The sequence below is a fragment of the Lagopus muta genome, chromosome 7, assembly GCF_023343835.1.
Source record: "Lagopus muta isolate bLagMut1 chromosome 7, bLagMut1 primary, whole genome shotgun sequence".
Lineage (NCBI taxonomy): Eukaryota > Metazoa > Chordata > Aves > Galliformes > Phasianidae > Lagopus > Lagopus muta.
In genome coordinates, this window is record NC_064439.1 from 8830969 (window position 1) to 8847056 (window position 16088).

A 16088-nucleotide genomic window follows, 5' to 3' on the forward strand; every position below is an offset into this window, starting at 1 on the left:
GACCTTCTGCCTTTGGAGCTGGGCTGTTTTTTTCAGTTTCTAATAATCAGACGTTCTACACTTCTTAGGCAAGCATTTGATCAAATGAATACTTCATTGCCAGGAGAAGCAGTGCTTTGGTAACAAATATCTTTCTCACTAAGGTCTTTCTCGGAAGAAGGGAATCCTTTTTATTGAAACAAAATGTTACATACAGAATTATATACAAGGGACAGAAGTCTGTTCTTCAGAGCCATGGTTAATCATATCACAATTATCAGGATTTGACAAATTTGTATCATTACAGTTTTCTGTGATTGCACACCCCATTAACAGCTGGATGATTTTGTAATCACTATGAATAAACAGTGTAATTTCTGTAAATAAAGTTCTTCATTGGAAGAATATATATTACTGCTTGATCTAGAATTGTAGACTACACTAGCGTAAACACTTGTGTAATCTTACAGGTGAACAGGTCTACTCAAGTGATTAGTTCTGCTTGCCTTGAAATTAATAAATTTTAGGCTTAGTGGGAGATTAGTTCAGACAGAAATCCCTGTCTGGGACTTCAAGAAAGGCCTGAGTCGTGTAGTATCAGACAATTGAATTTAACAAAGAAAATAGTCACATATTTTGGTGGGAATAAGTAAAACAAGGGCTTTATCTGCTTGAAAATTTTTTTGATGTAGCTGGAGTATGCCAACAGACTAATGTTCTGGAACATAGAAGGGGGATGTTTGATCATGGGTTGTTTATTTGTTTAGGAGTTTGGCTTTTGTTTGTTTGGATGTCAGAGAAAGGAACTAGTGTGGTAATACTTTCTATGTAGTCTGGTCACTCATTCATCCTTCTCCTCAGAGCATCACTCTGAAATGATAAGTAAATGCTCATGCAATAGTTGTTGATAAAATTGGAATACTTTTAAACTCAACAAGAGTGTTGTAACTGGCATAGCACATCACTTCATTAGCTAGAGCAAAATCTCATTTGTTGGGATTTTGGTGCGTCCTGGAACGTGTCTTCACTGCCTGGGAAGAAAAAAAAGTGTAATTCTGTCATGGTTTTGTTTTTTGGTTTCAGTATTCCACATCATAACATCATGTAGTGCACTGGGAGTTAAAGTGTTAATGCTCCAATTCCAGTACCTATCCCTATACATTGTGGAAGCCATGGGATCTGGCCCTTCTGGGTGGGGTGGACTCTTACTGCCTTGCAGTGGGTGCTGAGGGTGCTTTCCTAGCCATTCCAGGCTTTTCAGGTTTGACTTGGTCTCAAGAACTCTCTCTGTCTCTTATCTTCTTTATTAGTCTCAATTTCAATTAGATTGTATTATATTGTGTTATCTTGCATTCTGGTATCATAGTAAAATAAGTTTTCCTCCATAGGTTGTTGCTGCTGTTTTTTTCTTCCTTCCTTGAGCCCAGCTCCCATCTCCCTGTCCCTTTTCCCTTTCCCTTCCCATTTTGTGGGGCCAGGGGGGGCCCATGGTCCTACTGCCCCCCTGTTGTGGGCATAGATTGATCTAGTTAACTCCATGTCAGTTTTTGGTGGGGAATGCAGGCATTAGCTGCTTTTTAGCTTTTAGAACTAATTTTTCTCTCTGCTCTTGGAGAGCTTCGTTAGGGAACATTATCACTAGTTCAGGTTTCTTTGCTGGAAAACTTGACCTTGAAAGCCCAGGCATAGTGCCAGTATTCTGGGATATTTGTAAACTTTGAGCACTGCTTAGTCTGGGCCTTTTTTTTTTTCTCCTCGTCAGCTTCCATTCATTAACCCCTTTTAGCAGCTACTAGCGATGAACTCACCCTTTATCATATAGGTGCTGTGTAAGGAATTAAAAGCTATCATGTTCCTCGTGACTTATTGGCCAATTATCAATGTCATGATTACTTGTGGAATTGTGTTGATATATAACCAAATAAAGGCACTGATGGAGACACCTGCGTGGTACTTACATGCAGTGTGGTATGATTTGAATTTTGACATTTGCATCCCAGATGGAATGGCTAATTCTACAAACAACACTATGTTCAGACCAGTCCACAGGCTTTCTTCTCTGTTTGTCACACAAATTTTTCAAATTTTGAGTTAATGCTCATTTTGGTGCGTGTGTTTTCAGTCTCCCTTCCAGTGCATTCATGATAAGGGGAAGGAGTCTCCTCCAGAACCAGAGAATGCTGACTGACAGGGAACATGGAGAGTTTAGGAAAGATCTTAGGAGCATGGGGACCCGCAGTGTCACAGGATTTCATTCTTGAACACCTGTGGGATCCTGAGAAACTAAGAGTATTTGAGTCAGGGGCGGTGCAGCTTACATAGATCTAAGGAGGCAGAGCTTATTTGGGGCTCGTGCTTACTGTGCCCTATGTAATACTATTCTGGAGAGAGAGAGGGGCCATGTCACGGGCAGAGCATCCTTTTCCACTTAGCTCCATTCCTGTGAGTGGCCACTAGTTCCCTAAACCCAGCAGGCATTTCAGAAAACTTCAGTGTGATGGGAACGCATCGTTTTCTTGTTCCTACAGAAGAATAGGATCCAATATGCATTTGGCTTTGCAAGAAGAGTCTGAAGTTCTTGATTCTTTGTTTCTCTCACATACAACTAGGATTTTCTGCATGCTGTTTTGTGATTTCCATTTCATTTCACTGTTTTGTAGCGTCACACATTTGCATGTGGACAATAACAAATTACTGTTTTTCCTTAGAACTAGATAAATGGCTTCGTGTTCTGCTAGTTATCTCAGCCCCATCAAAATCCAGTAGGGAGAGGCACTACCCAATTCAACAGGGCTTTTGGGGTCATTGGGAATGAAAGAAAATGCCATTTGAATATGTCGTTGTGACAGTCTTTAATGATTTATTTCCTTGAAAACTATGGCAGCTGTTATGCTGTTATGTATTTATTTCTTGCTTTTTTTTTTTTATTCTTGCATTTTCCAGGAGTTATATCCTGCATTTTGCATTCACAATGGAGGATCTGATTTAGACAGGCTACCTACTGCAAGTACCTGCATGAACTTGCTGAAGCTTCCTGAGTTTTATGATGAAAATCTTATGCGGAGCAAGCTTCTGTATGCCATTGAATGTGCTGCTGGATTTGAACTAAGCTGAGTCGAGCTGATGCTTGTTTGGATGATCTGCAGAGGAATGAACCAGTGCCTATTCTATAAGCAGCACCTGTATCCACACAGTTTTGAAGGAATTCTGTGTAAATTTCTGCAGCTCTTATGTCTTACCAGTTGCCCTCAAATAGGTTTCATTTTTAAATACAATCTGTTAGTTAGCTTTCATTTAATTAATATTAAATTGACACTGCTTGGTGATTCAAAATACTGAATGCTGTTTGCAGTGTGGTTGTTCTCTGTGTTCATGGGAAGAAAGAGCACATGTTTTAAAAAAAAAAAAAAAAAAAGTGACATCTCAGTGAAATTAACCAAAGATGAAGCTTTGGCTTTGTGCTGTTCAAACGTAAGAGTCACAAACTGGCATTAAAGTTGTGTATCATGCAGCACATCGGGATGAGATGAGGCCAACATCCTGTGAGTAGTCTTTTAGATGAAAGTGAAGCAGATGTTTGCAGATATCCCACAACTGAGAGGATGAAAATGTTCATTACTGATATCCTAACAACTTCACTTACGCTGTAGAATTGTTTACAAACCATAGCTGTTGCAAGTAAGACATAACTGATTTTGTTTGATGCTACCTTCCCTTAAGATGGTAGGCACTGAGATAAAATGTTTATAATATTTTATTTGTGCTTTCTGAAATACCTTGAAGTCAGATTCGCATGCTTATTTTGAGTTCAACCTTTGGCTGTGTCATTATCACTTGAACACTGTCATAAACTGAAATGACTATCCACGTTTCCTCGGTTCTGTTTCTGTCTTTTGTGCCTGTACAGATTTTTTTAATGTATCAGCCTCCTGTTGCATACACAGTACATGAAAAGTAATCACTTCAGAAAAGTACACATGTAACAACTATTAAAATTATTTAAACCAAAGTTATCAGGCTTTCTTTTATATTTGAAGCCTGTGGTGTTCACATTCCTTTTGCCTGTCATTTTTTTCCATCCTAAATACCCTATCTGTGCTCTGGTTGCTAGTCAAATTCATTATTTTTTGTGATTAGACAGCTTTCACATCCATTTGCCTGCAGTATTTCTGCTAAGAGAAGTAGGTGGAATATGCTGCTTTGTGTAACTTGATTTCTGGGAGTAACTTGGTTTCACATGGAAGGAAGTGATCCTCTGACCTACTTGTAACCTACTGTAGGGAACCTGCTTTAGTGGCGGGGTTGGACTGGGTGATCTGCAGAGGTCCCTTCCATCCCTATGGTTCTGTGATTCTGGTAGTAGGCACTGGGTGTTTGTATGGGAACTGCAGTCAGTTTGAAAAAGGAATTATAGCTGAAACTGTAAGATTAATAAGTGCATCCATCTGAACTTTAGTTTTATATTTTAAATCATCAAAATTTACAATCAGTTTTATATTCATCTCTTATGCAAAAAAAAAAAAAAAAAAAAATTGCTGGTTACTGAAAACAGTTGAATTTCATATTTAAAAAGCAGTAACCAGCAATATCCTTTTAAATGTGGGGAAATGGAGTGGTTTTAAGATGTTTACTGGTAACCATATAAAAATGTATAATTTCTTAAGTTGGGTAAAAAATGGAGTGTTAAAATGCTGTTTGTAGTCTTGATGTACAGAAATAAAGTAATTGTTTTTCTTTTTGGTTTTGCTTTAGGCTTTTTATTTATATTAAATAATACATAACCAACCTATACATTATCCCAGAATTCTTTTCATGTATATTTTTTCTACGTAAATTATGAAACTTGTAAAGAAGTTGAATAAGAAGTCGGTAATAGTGAAACTGCCTCCTCTTAACTGCAAAACATGAACGCTTCTTGAAAGCATTATTTATTTTATAACCTGATGCTTTACATATTTTGAAATTATTTTTCAAATTCATTCTTTTGGTAGTGTTGTATGTGTATTTTGTAAAAAATAACAATAATAAAAAAGCAGTCCTATTCAAATGCTGTGATGGAGTCACGCCGTGTAATCATGACTGGTATTGTGTGCTCTCAGCTTCTGTAAGAGGAGGCAGTGCGTGCTGTTCTGTCACTGCGAGTTCAACACGTGGGGTAGGCTGGATGAAGAAGTATTCAGACTGCAATAAGAGGGTAGGGCTTTCTGTTGGCAACAAGTTTTTCAGTTCTGACTGTCAACTGTTTACGATATAGACAAGATGAAGTGTGAAATCCTGCTTTTCGATGCTTTATTGCTGAGTATTTTAAGGGATAGGAGAGGAAAGGATGAGAAATAATGTCAGTGTAGTTAGTCACGTCCTGATGAGCTCAGTGGTTTCAATGATCTCTTGTAGCTCTCACATGGCAAGAATTGTTGATATATATGAAAATAGATTTTCTGTTTTTTAAAACAAGTGCAAGGTTCTTTCCCAGTTGTGATGCTCACGGAGTTTAGGTAGGCAGAGGCAGAAAGCACTTTGACTGCAGCTAACTTAAACATTACTGTAGTTTCTAATCATCAGCTCAGCTGTTCTAATTGCAGTTTTGGAGATACTGTCTGTGCAGAACAGCCCTTCCACACAGTTTCAGTAGTTCTGTGTTTTTTCTTCCTGGTTCAGTTCTTGCTTTTTGGAATATAGCAGCATTTTCTTTTTGCCTTTTTCAAATAAACTTCACAAGCAAGCTTAAAAAAAAAATCCATCTTTATGATGGGAAGAGTACAAATTGTTTGTCTCTCTGCAGTTGAAAGGAATAAAAGAGAAATGAAAGAATAAATGTAGCACGTGGTCTTTGTCTCTTGGTGAGAATTCTTCTGGATGTAAAACCTTACATCCTGTCCTGCTTGCTGGATATTAAAGCCCCACAGAAATGGGATGCCTTGTTAGTTATCACAGTTATTTTCCATCGTCCCAAGAAGCCATGCTTACGTACACTTTGCAGATCTCACATTTTTTATTTCTGGGGAAAACTTCCATCTACAAAGAGAGATTTGTGTCCAGCTTCACAAGTGAACACTGAACTGATAGAAGTCTGAACAAGGGTGTCTTTGGTTAGTTTTCTGTGGGTGCTCCATATTGGAAGTAAAATGAGCTGCTTGATGCTGTCAGTAACAGTGTGGACAGGGGTTTTGGGCATCACTTGACTCTAATAGGAACACCCTAACTTGATCTGCAAAGGGGCTTGGAAATCAAAGAAAGACTTCAAGCCGTGCAGTGAGATCATGCTAAATTGTGGTTTAAGCCAGAAGCAGTTTGTTAAATGCCAATAATGCAGCATATGCTCTTTCTGCCACTGAAAAAAGAATGCAGCACAAAAACAAGAAAAAATGAGCTGTTTTTCTTGGAGTGTTTTGTTGGAACTGTAATTTTTTTTTTTTGTTTGTATTTATATGCAAAAACTTTAAAACCTATTTGCTCAAATACATGAGTCTGTGTTAATAATGGTTGTGATGTAAATGCTTGTTACTATTTTTTTTTCCCCATGTTGCTTTGCCTGTCAGTAAAGGAGAAACAAACATGGTCTGTAAAACTGATCAGGATATCTATATTTTTATTGACTTCTGCTTTTGTGAATAAAATAATTTGAGTTTTCTTGAAACTTTGCAGAAACACTCTTTTCTTTCATTGTGCAACGCTCATGGAGTTCTGTGGCTAAAGTTTGATAGCATTCCACAGCTTATAGCAGGGATGCTGATACAGACTCTTTGTTGGTCTGTATCCTCATCGTGATGTGTAACTTGTCAGGCTCTGGAGTTCCCACGGTGAGCCCAGCCTCAACCGTAAGCCTTAGCTTTGACTCAGTGCATCCTTCCAACAGAGAGCACTGACACTCTTTGAAAAACTATCTGCTGCACTGTACAAGCGTGTGTTCTGTTTGCAGCATTTAATTCATAGGAATGGTCTGCTCAAATGTCCCATATATTCACGATTATTCTTTTCTGCATTCCCAGAACTGCCGTTAGTTCATTCTGTGTAACATTTGGACGTTACAAAAGACAGTTTTGCTTTAATTCTCTTTTGTTCTGTGTTAATAGTTGCATGTAGTTCTTGGTTGCCGAAGAAGGAAACATTCATTCACCAGATGGTGTTATTGCGAATCATCTTGCTAATTCTGCTTATCCAAATGTTGGATCCAGGAAAAGCATTTCTCATCAGTTGCTGTGCAGTTTTGCTCTGTGCTGTCAAACGTACCATGTGAAGAAATGACGACCATCTATCCTTCATATCTTTAATTGATTTATTTCTATTACTGCTCCGCATAGTATTTTTCACCTCTGTCTTTCAAACAGTGGCAGAGCTCTGAGTTCTGTGCAGTTATTTGAGATGTACTTACTTGTTAGACCTATCTGGCTATGGATGAAAAATGACATAGAATTAACTTGTATTTGCCATTGGCGTACAGATAAGGAAGTCTATCTCAGATCAAATTAATTAATAGAAAGGCTGATCAAGCTGTCCTTGCAAGGAATAAACACTTGTCACAGACAGATCTTGTGTCTGCCAGCAGCTGTTCTTAGACTGTTTTCTGCACACCCCAAGTAATCAGTAGAATTATCTGGTGCTTTATGAGGAGTTGGGGAAAGCACCAGCTATCTTGAAATGTTTCAGCCACTCCTCAAAAACATCCTTTCTGCTCAAGCTTTTGGTTACGAAGGGGCATCCAGATAAACTTGGATCCTATTGATTACCTGAGAAGCTCCATACAAATGAAAACTGAGGTTGTGCTCAGCAGAAAAACTCAGGAGAATTCTAATGATAATTGATGATTTTGTGCTTTTAAAGCTTCTACTTAGTTTTAAATGTTAGGTGTATTGCCCATATTTCAAGTCTAATTGTTTCTGATAAGCTATCAGCAAAAAAGTTAGTGCTTATATTTAATTAAGTGGCACTTTCCAGAATTGCTTTGCCAGTATTACTATAATCAAATGATGTGAGAACAGTCTTTGATACATAAGTTCTTTGCTAACACCAAAAATAGAATCTGTAAATAGAAAAACTGGATTCATTAAGCAGCAGACCAGAGCAGCGGGCCAAAAAGGCCACAGCCATTACCACATCGAAGAAACTAATATTAATCTCTCTCTAATGCAGCATTTTCAAGCGTTTCTTATGTTCTGATGGGCTTTTCATAGTTGACCTCCATAAGTAATAAAAAATGATTGATAAAAAAAACCCCAACAAACGAATCTGGGAACAGTGTGAATTGCTGATATCTCCTGGGCTCATGCCACATGATTCTATTGTTAGGTTATAGTTACCAGTTCAGCCCTCACTTAACTTCTGGCATCTGGGAGGTGGCTGTCTGGGCACTACCAATGGCAGAGGCAACTCAGAGATCCAGAGGTCGGTTCTTTCTTTACTGATATGCATTGCCAAAGTGGGTAGAACAAATCATGTCCTGGAAACGCCCCTCCTTCTCTTGTTCTTCGTAGTCAGAGGGTTTGAACTACAATACTTAACTTCTGGGCAGCTGAAGTTCTGTGAAAGTGAAGAATAATCTTTGCTTCATGTTCCAAGGTGAGAGCTGAAAATTCCTGAGCAGTGAAGATCCTCTAATAACAGGATTTATTCCTATGACTCAACACTTAGATGCCAGCCCACGGCTGCCCAAATCTTCCATAGCAGTGCCCATAGAGCCACCATGCCTTATCAGCTGCTGCTATTGGAACACTGATCCCAGCCCCTCTGTCTTTCAGGAGCATGAGGTTTGTTGCTCCTTAATACAATTAACAACATTCCAGGCTTCTTCTGCAAGCAGCCAGCCATACAAATACAAATTACTTTCACTTCATGCTTTGTAAATACCTCTGTGGCGGTGCAGAAGTTTTCTGAATCAGGTTTTCTGTTTCATTAATCTTATCATCAGACCTAATTAAACATTTCCTACAACTAAAGTCTTTCTCAGGATATTACTTCAGGTGAGAAGGTGGATAGGCTCTTTACCTAAAGTTATTCCTCCTCCTTTTATCTGTGTTAACTTTTTAATACAGAGACTGTAAGATCCTACTGTATGGAAAACACTCGGGCAGCCAGTTCTTTTTTGAGGAGTTTTGTCCTACTGTAAGACTAATGCTAAAGCTTAAGTAATAGTTCTGAGAAATCTTAACTGAATTGAGTGGGACTGAGTATAGAGAGCAAATCAAACCATGGTGAGAATTTTAATGACCTCTTCTGGAATTAGCCCTGCTCTGTGGTACCTGAACTACGCAGCTTGAATGAGAGAAAGTTTGGGTGAGAAGGTGGCTCAGCAGTAGTTAACTGTCAGTATGAATATTTTATCAGAGTGCTCCTCTTAAAAGTAAAGCAACCACTGCCGCAATATTTCTTTTGAGCTGCGGGTGGATGCATAACGGATCGCATTGACCTGGAAAATCCTGAAGGCTGAGCTGACATCTTGGAAAGGTGACTGCAGCAGGAACCAACAGGGGGAGCTTGACACCACAGGTGAGTAGGAGAGACTTGGCTTGAAGCTGAGCGGTGCTGCGGCTGCTGTGTTAGGGGTGACATCAGCATGAAGCCTGTACACGTATTTCTCCCTGCTCATAGGACCTGTGATTGTAAATGCTGGGAGCTGTACTTGGGCCATAACAACCCCGTGCAGAGCTGTGTTTTGGGGGGTACCGACAGTGCTCTCTCCCAGATCCCTGCAGCGTGCTCTGCTGTACGTCCTGCAGCACCACTTCCAGCTGGTTTTGTCATTTGCTGTGTTTATGGCAATCCTCTGCCTTTCCCTGTAACCCAAAGAATGGAAATTAAACAACAAAAAAACTCTATATCAAGCAAACAAACATATATATAATGAGTTCCTGATATCTTTCCTTTGAACTACCACAGATAATGATATTAAGTTAAAAAGGTACACCAGTGAACGATATTTTTAATTGGTGCTGTACCAACCATCTTTTCTGCAAAGTCTTGGGAAATGTGTTTATATCCCACTTCTAAGTCAAAGATAAGTATTAGCCAATTAAGACACAATTATGTGATTTTTCTAAAAATTAAACCTCTTGTTTCTTCCTCCTCATTAGGAAATATCTGCGTTCTCTGTGTTTTGCAGCAAAAATGTCAGTGACTCGCATGCAGGCAGCCCTTAGCCGTGAGCAAGGCTCATTCTACCTCGCGCGGTTGCGACGGGTGGAAGCGGCCACCCCTCCCCACGGAGCGCCCCGCGCCGCAGCGCCGCCCACGGGCAGCAGAGGGCGCCCCACCCTCGCGTGCGCGCGGCGGTCAGGGAGCCGACGGCCCGTGCGTCGTTCGAGAAACTTCCGGAAACAGCCTGGCGGAAGTGACGGCGCTCGTGACGCCATTTCCTGTTTGCGGCTGAGGAAACTGCCGCTGTTCCTGTTGCCGTTGTCCTGGGCTGCTGGCGGGGAGGTCGCGGCCGCGCTGCGCAGGCACCGCAGCGGGTGAGTGTGCCCGCGGTCCGCGGGCGGGCGTCCGTTGCTTGGTCTCACCGGGGGAAGGGGAGAGAGAGCGAGCGGGAGGAGGAGCCGATATCCGGGCCTGTCCACGGCTTTAGCAGCAGCGCTGCCGGGCCCGGGCCCCGAGCGCGGCTGTCGGAGGCGCCGTGCCGCCATACTGGGCGCTTCGCTGAGAGCTCTGCCGAGCCTCCGGGAGCTGCGTGGCAGCGGCTCCGCTGGGTCAGAGTGGGCGGCGGGGAGCCGGGGGCAGGCGGGCGGGCGGGAAAGAGGGAGGGAGTGTGCGTGAGGGCTGCCTTGGGCTCAGCCCGCCGCGCGCGGGGAGGCGGGGAGCTGTGGGATCACCGGGCTGGGCTGTCCCACATCAGTCGTGCCTCGCGCTTACCGAGAGCGGAGAAGGCTGAGGTGGGGAAAATCCGCGCTTCCATTTCTGTTAGGCTGCTTTCGTCTGGAGAAAGCGAGGAGCGTGTGTTCGGACGGGGCCCAGCAGCCCAGTAAATAGGCCCTTTGCTTCGGCTTCCTTTGTTCACCGAGTTATTTTGGCGTGCTTGTAAACTAAACGTGCTGTTTTCTATTTTTTTTTTTTTTTCTAAATATTTCTTTCTGAGGGGAATTAAGGTCCATTTTCCATTTAGTAACTCGGAGTAGGGTCAGAACTCGTTGTTGTTGCGTTTGAAGCCTGGTGCTGCCAGGTTCTGAGCTGAGCTGAAAGCTCAGTGTAAGGCTGGTTGTTGTTGTCATGGTCAGCATCTGCTGCCTTTCTGTATGACTGCTGGGTTGGGAAGTGAAGTTATTTGTGGTCAGTATTCCTGTTTATTGTAAGAGTTTATGCTGTATTACAGTTTGTGAGCACTCTGGGTGGCTACTGAAAACCAGTGCAATGTACTTCACAGAAGATAGTGGAAAAGGTTCATCAAAAGGTTGGGGCAGATTCCTTTTGAAATTCTGATAGCAGTAAATTGATTGGCTGGTTCCAATCCGGCCAAGGTAATATCACTGAAGTTAGATTTAAAATGACAGGAACGCTTTTGATGTTGCATAACCAGTGATCTGGTCTTAATGTTTTTATGAGGTGAAGTGTCAGCATGTGAGGAACAAGGTGTTGGCATGGCGTCAGCCCAGCTGCTTGCAGCAGGCCCTGTCCCTTGGTCCTCCAAAGCTGCTCTTCCAACTGTATGCTGACCTTGATTTTTGTTTACCCTTTGGAGATGGCTGTACTTTTGTTAGGAGTTATGCTCAGCTGATGATCGAGAGCTTGGTTGTTAAAGTACCATTTAGTGTGCTGGATTATATTGTCAGAGAAGATTTGTTTGGCTGAGTGAGTAAATGTATTTACCAGTCTTGTCTCTGCTTTTCTTGCGTGTTTCTTTTCAGTTGTTTAAAGCTAGAAGTAAATGCTGAAATAGTGCACAGTGTCTGTGCAACTGTGCTTCCTATTCTTGTCTCTCATGCTGCTGTTCAGTGCAGGGCAGGAGTCTCTTGGCAATGCAAGTCACATTCAGATTAAATTTTCTTTAATAACTCAAACACAGGAGGAGAAACGTGTATTGCTACTTTGACTAGTAATGGGGTTTAAATTGTGCTGATAGTAATAATTTTTCTACCTAGAAGCTGCTCTGTCAGATTTGTCTCTTTCAGTACTTGTGCTTTCCGTCTGTGCTGCATTCTTACCCAAATGGCTTTTTCTCTGCTATTTTCTTCTTACTTTCCTGGATTGAGGAGTTTTGCTAACACAATTCGGCTGGATTTTAGGAGAAACCACGTGAGGTTTATCTTCTGGAAAATAAACAAGTTGTCTTTTTGGTGAGGTATTGAGGAGTAACTTAATGTTAAACGTTCATTTCAATATGAAGGGCCTATCATTTCTTAGTAGGATTTATACTTAGCTATGGAGATACATATTTTTAGCGATAAAATTTTTCAGAACTCCAACATCTGTTTGACACATTTGAGGTGAGGTTGTGCCAGATCAGAGTGATGTTTGTGTGTCCATATGAGGCCGCAGGCACTACATTTGGTCTGGCATTGACTGAAATGTCCCACAAGGTTGGGCAGTGATGCAGCCATGCGTGCTGGCATTCTGTTCTTGTGCTGCTGGCACATCTCACCCTTGTCAATACACAGGGCTGTCAGTGTGGAGTAAACCTTCTGGTCTGTGCCTTAGAAATTGTGGTGCTTTGAGCAGAACGGTTTCTATTGGCAGCTTTTCCTTTGGCCATAATGTTAATTTCTTAATGGAATGGAAGAATCAGTGAGAAGCTATTTAACTGTGTCAGAACTTGTTGGTTCTTAGGATGATTGTTTTGTTCAGCATAGATTTTAATTGAAACTACTGTGGAGTCCTCAGTGCAGGAAAGACGTAGACCTGCTGGAGCGTATCCAGGGGAAGACCCAATGGATGGAACACCTATCCTGCAAGGACAGGCTAAGAGAGCTGGGGCTGTGCAGCCTGGAGGAGAGAAAGCCATGGGGAGACCTGAGAGCGGCCTGTTGGTATCTAAAGGGGCTGTAAGAAAGGAGGCAGACTCTCTAGCAGGGTCTGTGGTGACAGGACAAGCGGAAATGGTTTCCAATTAAAAGACGGTAGGTTTAGATTGGATATAAAGAAAAACTTCTACAGTGAGAAGGGAGGGGCCTCGGGCCGTGTTGCCCAGAGAGGTGGTGGATGCCCCATCCCTGGAGATGCTCAAGGTCAGGCTGGACGGGGCTCTGAGCACCTGATGGAGCTGTAGGTGTCTGTCGGTGCAGCTGTTCACTGCGGGGGAGTTGGTCCAAATGGCTTTTAAGGGTCCCTTCCAACTCAGTTCTGTGATTCTAGTTGGTGATGTTAGTAGGTTGAACTTACGTGCCTTTGAATGAAATGGTACATTTGAATAGATGTTGGATTTCTCTTAAGTTTGGACTGTTTGTTTATTTAACTACATTCATGTGTATGAATGTCTTTTTTCTGTATATCCAGTTTGTTTTGTACTGACCTGTATGCCCTGCCTGCCCTTCTCACTTCTGTTGTGGGTTATCCTGTACTGAAGGAGTTTGTGGCTCAAATAATAAGGCTGAGGCCATTTGTAGCTACTTTATAGAAGAGCCTTCATTAAAACCTGTGTGCCAAAAATTTTGTTTGATTAGGAGAAATTGTTTTGTCTTAAAAGGTAGTGTGAATCTGTGGAAGTCCGTCGTAAGTAAAACTGGACTCAGAAAACGACTTCAGGACAACTGTTTTCTAACATGCAGACAGGATGTTTGTTGTAAGCATAGGATTAAAGTAAGCATTTTGGAATGTTGATTTGGTTAGATTCATCTCTCGGGGATGCTTGGCAGTGTAACATGATGAGGATAAACGTTGTCATTTGAGTCCATTTTGCTAACTTTGATTATGCTGTGTATTTATGTGTTTCAGGACAGAAACCAGTTTGTGGAGCCTGTGAGATGAAACTCTAAGGTAGCTTTTCTGAGTTGGGATCAGTGGAAGTTAACAGCGCAGAGGCGTTGCGGATAGCTTAGTGTGTTGTGCTGGGTGAAATCTCCTTGGTTGTTGTACGAGTGGGGTTTCTTGCTGTTTTCTATGGCAGTTAGTGCTTTGTGATTGACTTTTTTTTTTACCCTTCTAGAAGATTTGCTTGGAAAGACAGAGTAGGCAAGTCATTACAATTCAGGGATTATATTTGAGATCTGTAGGCGATGAGCAATTGACATGACTGAATGTCATCCTAAGGTTGTTATGTTCAGCATGGAGATATTAGGGTATGCCTCTAAGTTTACTGGACTGTAAATAATAAGTCTTAACAAAGGTATTCTAGCTGTATAAAAATCAGTTAAAAGGTACTAGAAGACTTGGGTGTGTGTTGCATGCCATCCTATCCGTGGCCCTGGATCCAACAGCACTGATGCTGCTTGGAGTGTTTGTGGTTCTTTGAAGGAGTACAAAAACTCGTCAGGTCTGACACACTGCTTTCTAATAAAAACTCTTGGAATGTGAGAAATCTTATTTTCTTAATCACAGGTTGTAATTCTCAAAGATCCTAGAGCACGTGTGTCATCTACTGCACGTGCATCATCTGCTGACATACCAGAGACATCTGTGAGTTGCTCAGTTGCTGCCGGTAGGTCAGACCCAAGCTGAAGCTGAGCTGGGGTTTGAAAGAGGATGTTCTCCTGTGTTACTGTCTGGATGTAATGATTCAGATGTGGAAAGCAGACAGGTAGGAGGGGTTGGTTGGCTGGGCAGCTCATAGTGTCAATATCAGCTTCTTGGGTAAATTGTGTGAATCAGGGAATTTGGAACCTCTACCCAGGTGACTGAACGAGTCACTGAGCTCGAGCTGTTCTGGAATCTTTCAGGGCTGTTCTTGCTGTACCATTGCTTCATGGCCAGAAATAGATAACTTTCTGACTGTGAAGGTCACATGGCTCTTGTTGTCTAAATTCACTCCTGGACAATTCAGTAACTTCTCATTTAGGTGCCTTCCTCTACTCTGTACTTAGTTTGGGCTGCTGCTTTGTCATTCTGGAAGGCTGTGCATCTGATAAATTACCTCTTCCCTGTCATCTGATCTTCCATAAGATCTCTAGATCTCTACGTATCTTTTGTAAATATACTCATGCCTTTTGTGTAGCTGAGGACTTCACTGCGTAGAGAGACTACGAGACGCGTTTCAAGATCATTCTGAGCTGATACAGCTTCGGGCTTCACTGTGAGAGGAAGGTCTCAAGCCTCAGCATGTTGGTTGCTTTGTATCAGTGTGAGTGCTGCGCTTCTTGGTAAGCCAGAACTGCTCCTGTGAGATCTGAGAGATCTATGAAAACTTTTGTTTCGCGGGAATGTTTGGCAGTTGGGTTTGTTCATGCTCGTGAGGAGTTGGAATAGCTGATAGAATCCTGTAAACACAGTGCAGTGACGCATACAAGCAGCTGTAGATTTACGCAAGTAAGAAACAAAGGGTATGAAAAGTTTCTATCTGGTATATTTTTGCTTGATTTTTATTTTGAGGCTTTGAAGGTTTGCTGTGGTTGGAAGTGGCCAGTTAATGAATGTGGGCTGGAATCCTTGTGGAAGGAAAAAGACTTGGGAGTGCCTAATGAATAAGAGTTGCTTGTGCATTTGAGGACAAATCTTTGATGCATTTGAGATTGGGAAAAGATCTTTGTCATTTTGATTAGGACAGCTGAGTAGTTCTGGGTTTTGCTTTGCAGGGGGGTAGCTGCTTTGCTTCGTGGAATTGTTGGGACTTTGTAATCAGGCATGTTACTACAGCCTTTAAACTATCAGTCATAACTGTTTTCTCTTCTATTGTAAGTTGATGGTGGTTGTTTTCCTGAGTAAATATTTTAAATCTTTTATTTTCCTGTATTGTAGGCAGGTTTCTTTTCTGGTTTGTGAGGTTTTTTTCCCCTGCTTACTGAGCGCTGCACAGAAATCTGTATTTTAAGAGTCAGAACATTAGCTGATGCTGTCTGTTTTGTGGGTTAGTGTATTTTGCCTAAGCTGGATGGTGAAAAAAGCTTCAGATGAGTTTTCCTTACGTAAATATTGTTAAAACTTTCTCAGACACAAGAAAACATTCCGTTGATGCCTGAAATTGTAGCAGTGCAGTTTATGGTTTATGGTGACTAGCAGATAGAAATGTTGATTAATTGTAGATGAACTCTTTCTGT

At 41.6% G+C, this 16088-nt stretch overlaps 2 protein-coding genes across 2 annotated transcripts in view; both read left to right on the forward strand.

The window, feature by feature from the left end:
* Nucleotides 1-4715, forward strand: part of UBE3C (ubiquitin protein ligase E3C) — a 66358-nt gene extending 61643 nt beyond the window's left edge. The window contains exon 23 of the mRNA XM_048951016.1: nucleotides 2923-4715. Coding sequence (XP_048806973.1) covers nucleotides 2923-3093 — 171 coding nt within the window. The 3' untranslated portion in view covers nucleotides 3094-4715. The remainder of the gene's footprint in view (nucleotides 1-2922) is intronic.
* Nucleotides 4716-10293: 5578 nt separating this feature from the next.
* DNAJB6 (DnaJ heat shock protein family (Hsp40) member B6) overlaps nucleotides 10294-16088 on the forward strand; it is a 50616-nt gene continuing 44821 nt past the window's right edge. Inside the window, exon 1 of the mRNA XM_048951028.1 lies at nucleotides 10294-10424. The gene's annotated coding sequence lies outside the window, so the exon portion shown is untranslated. The remainder of the gene's footprint in view (nucleotides 10425-16088) is intronic.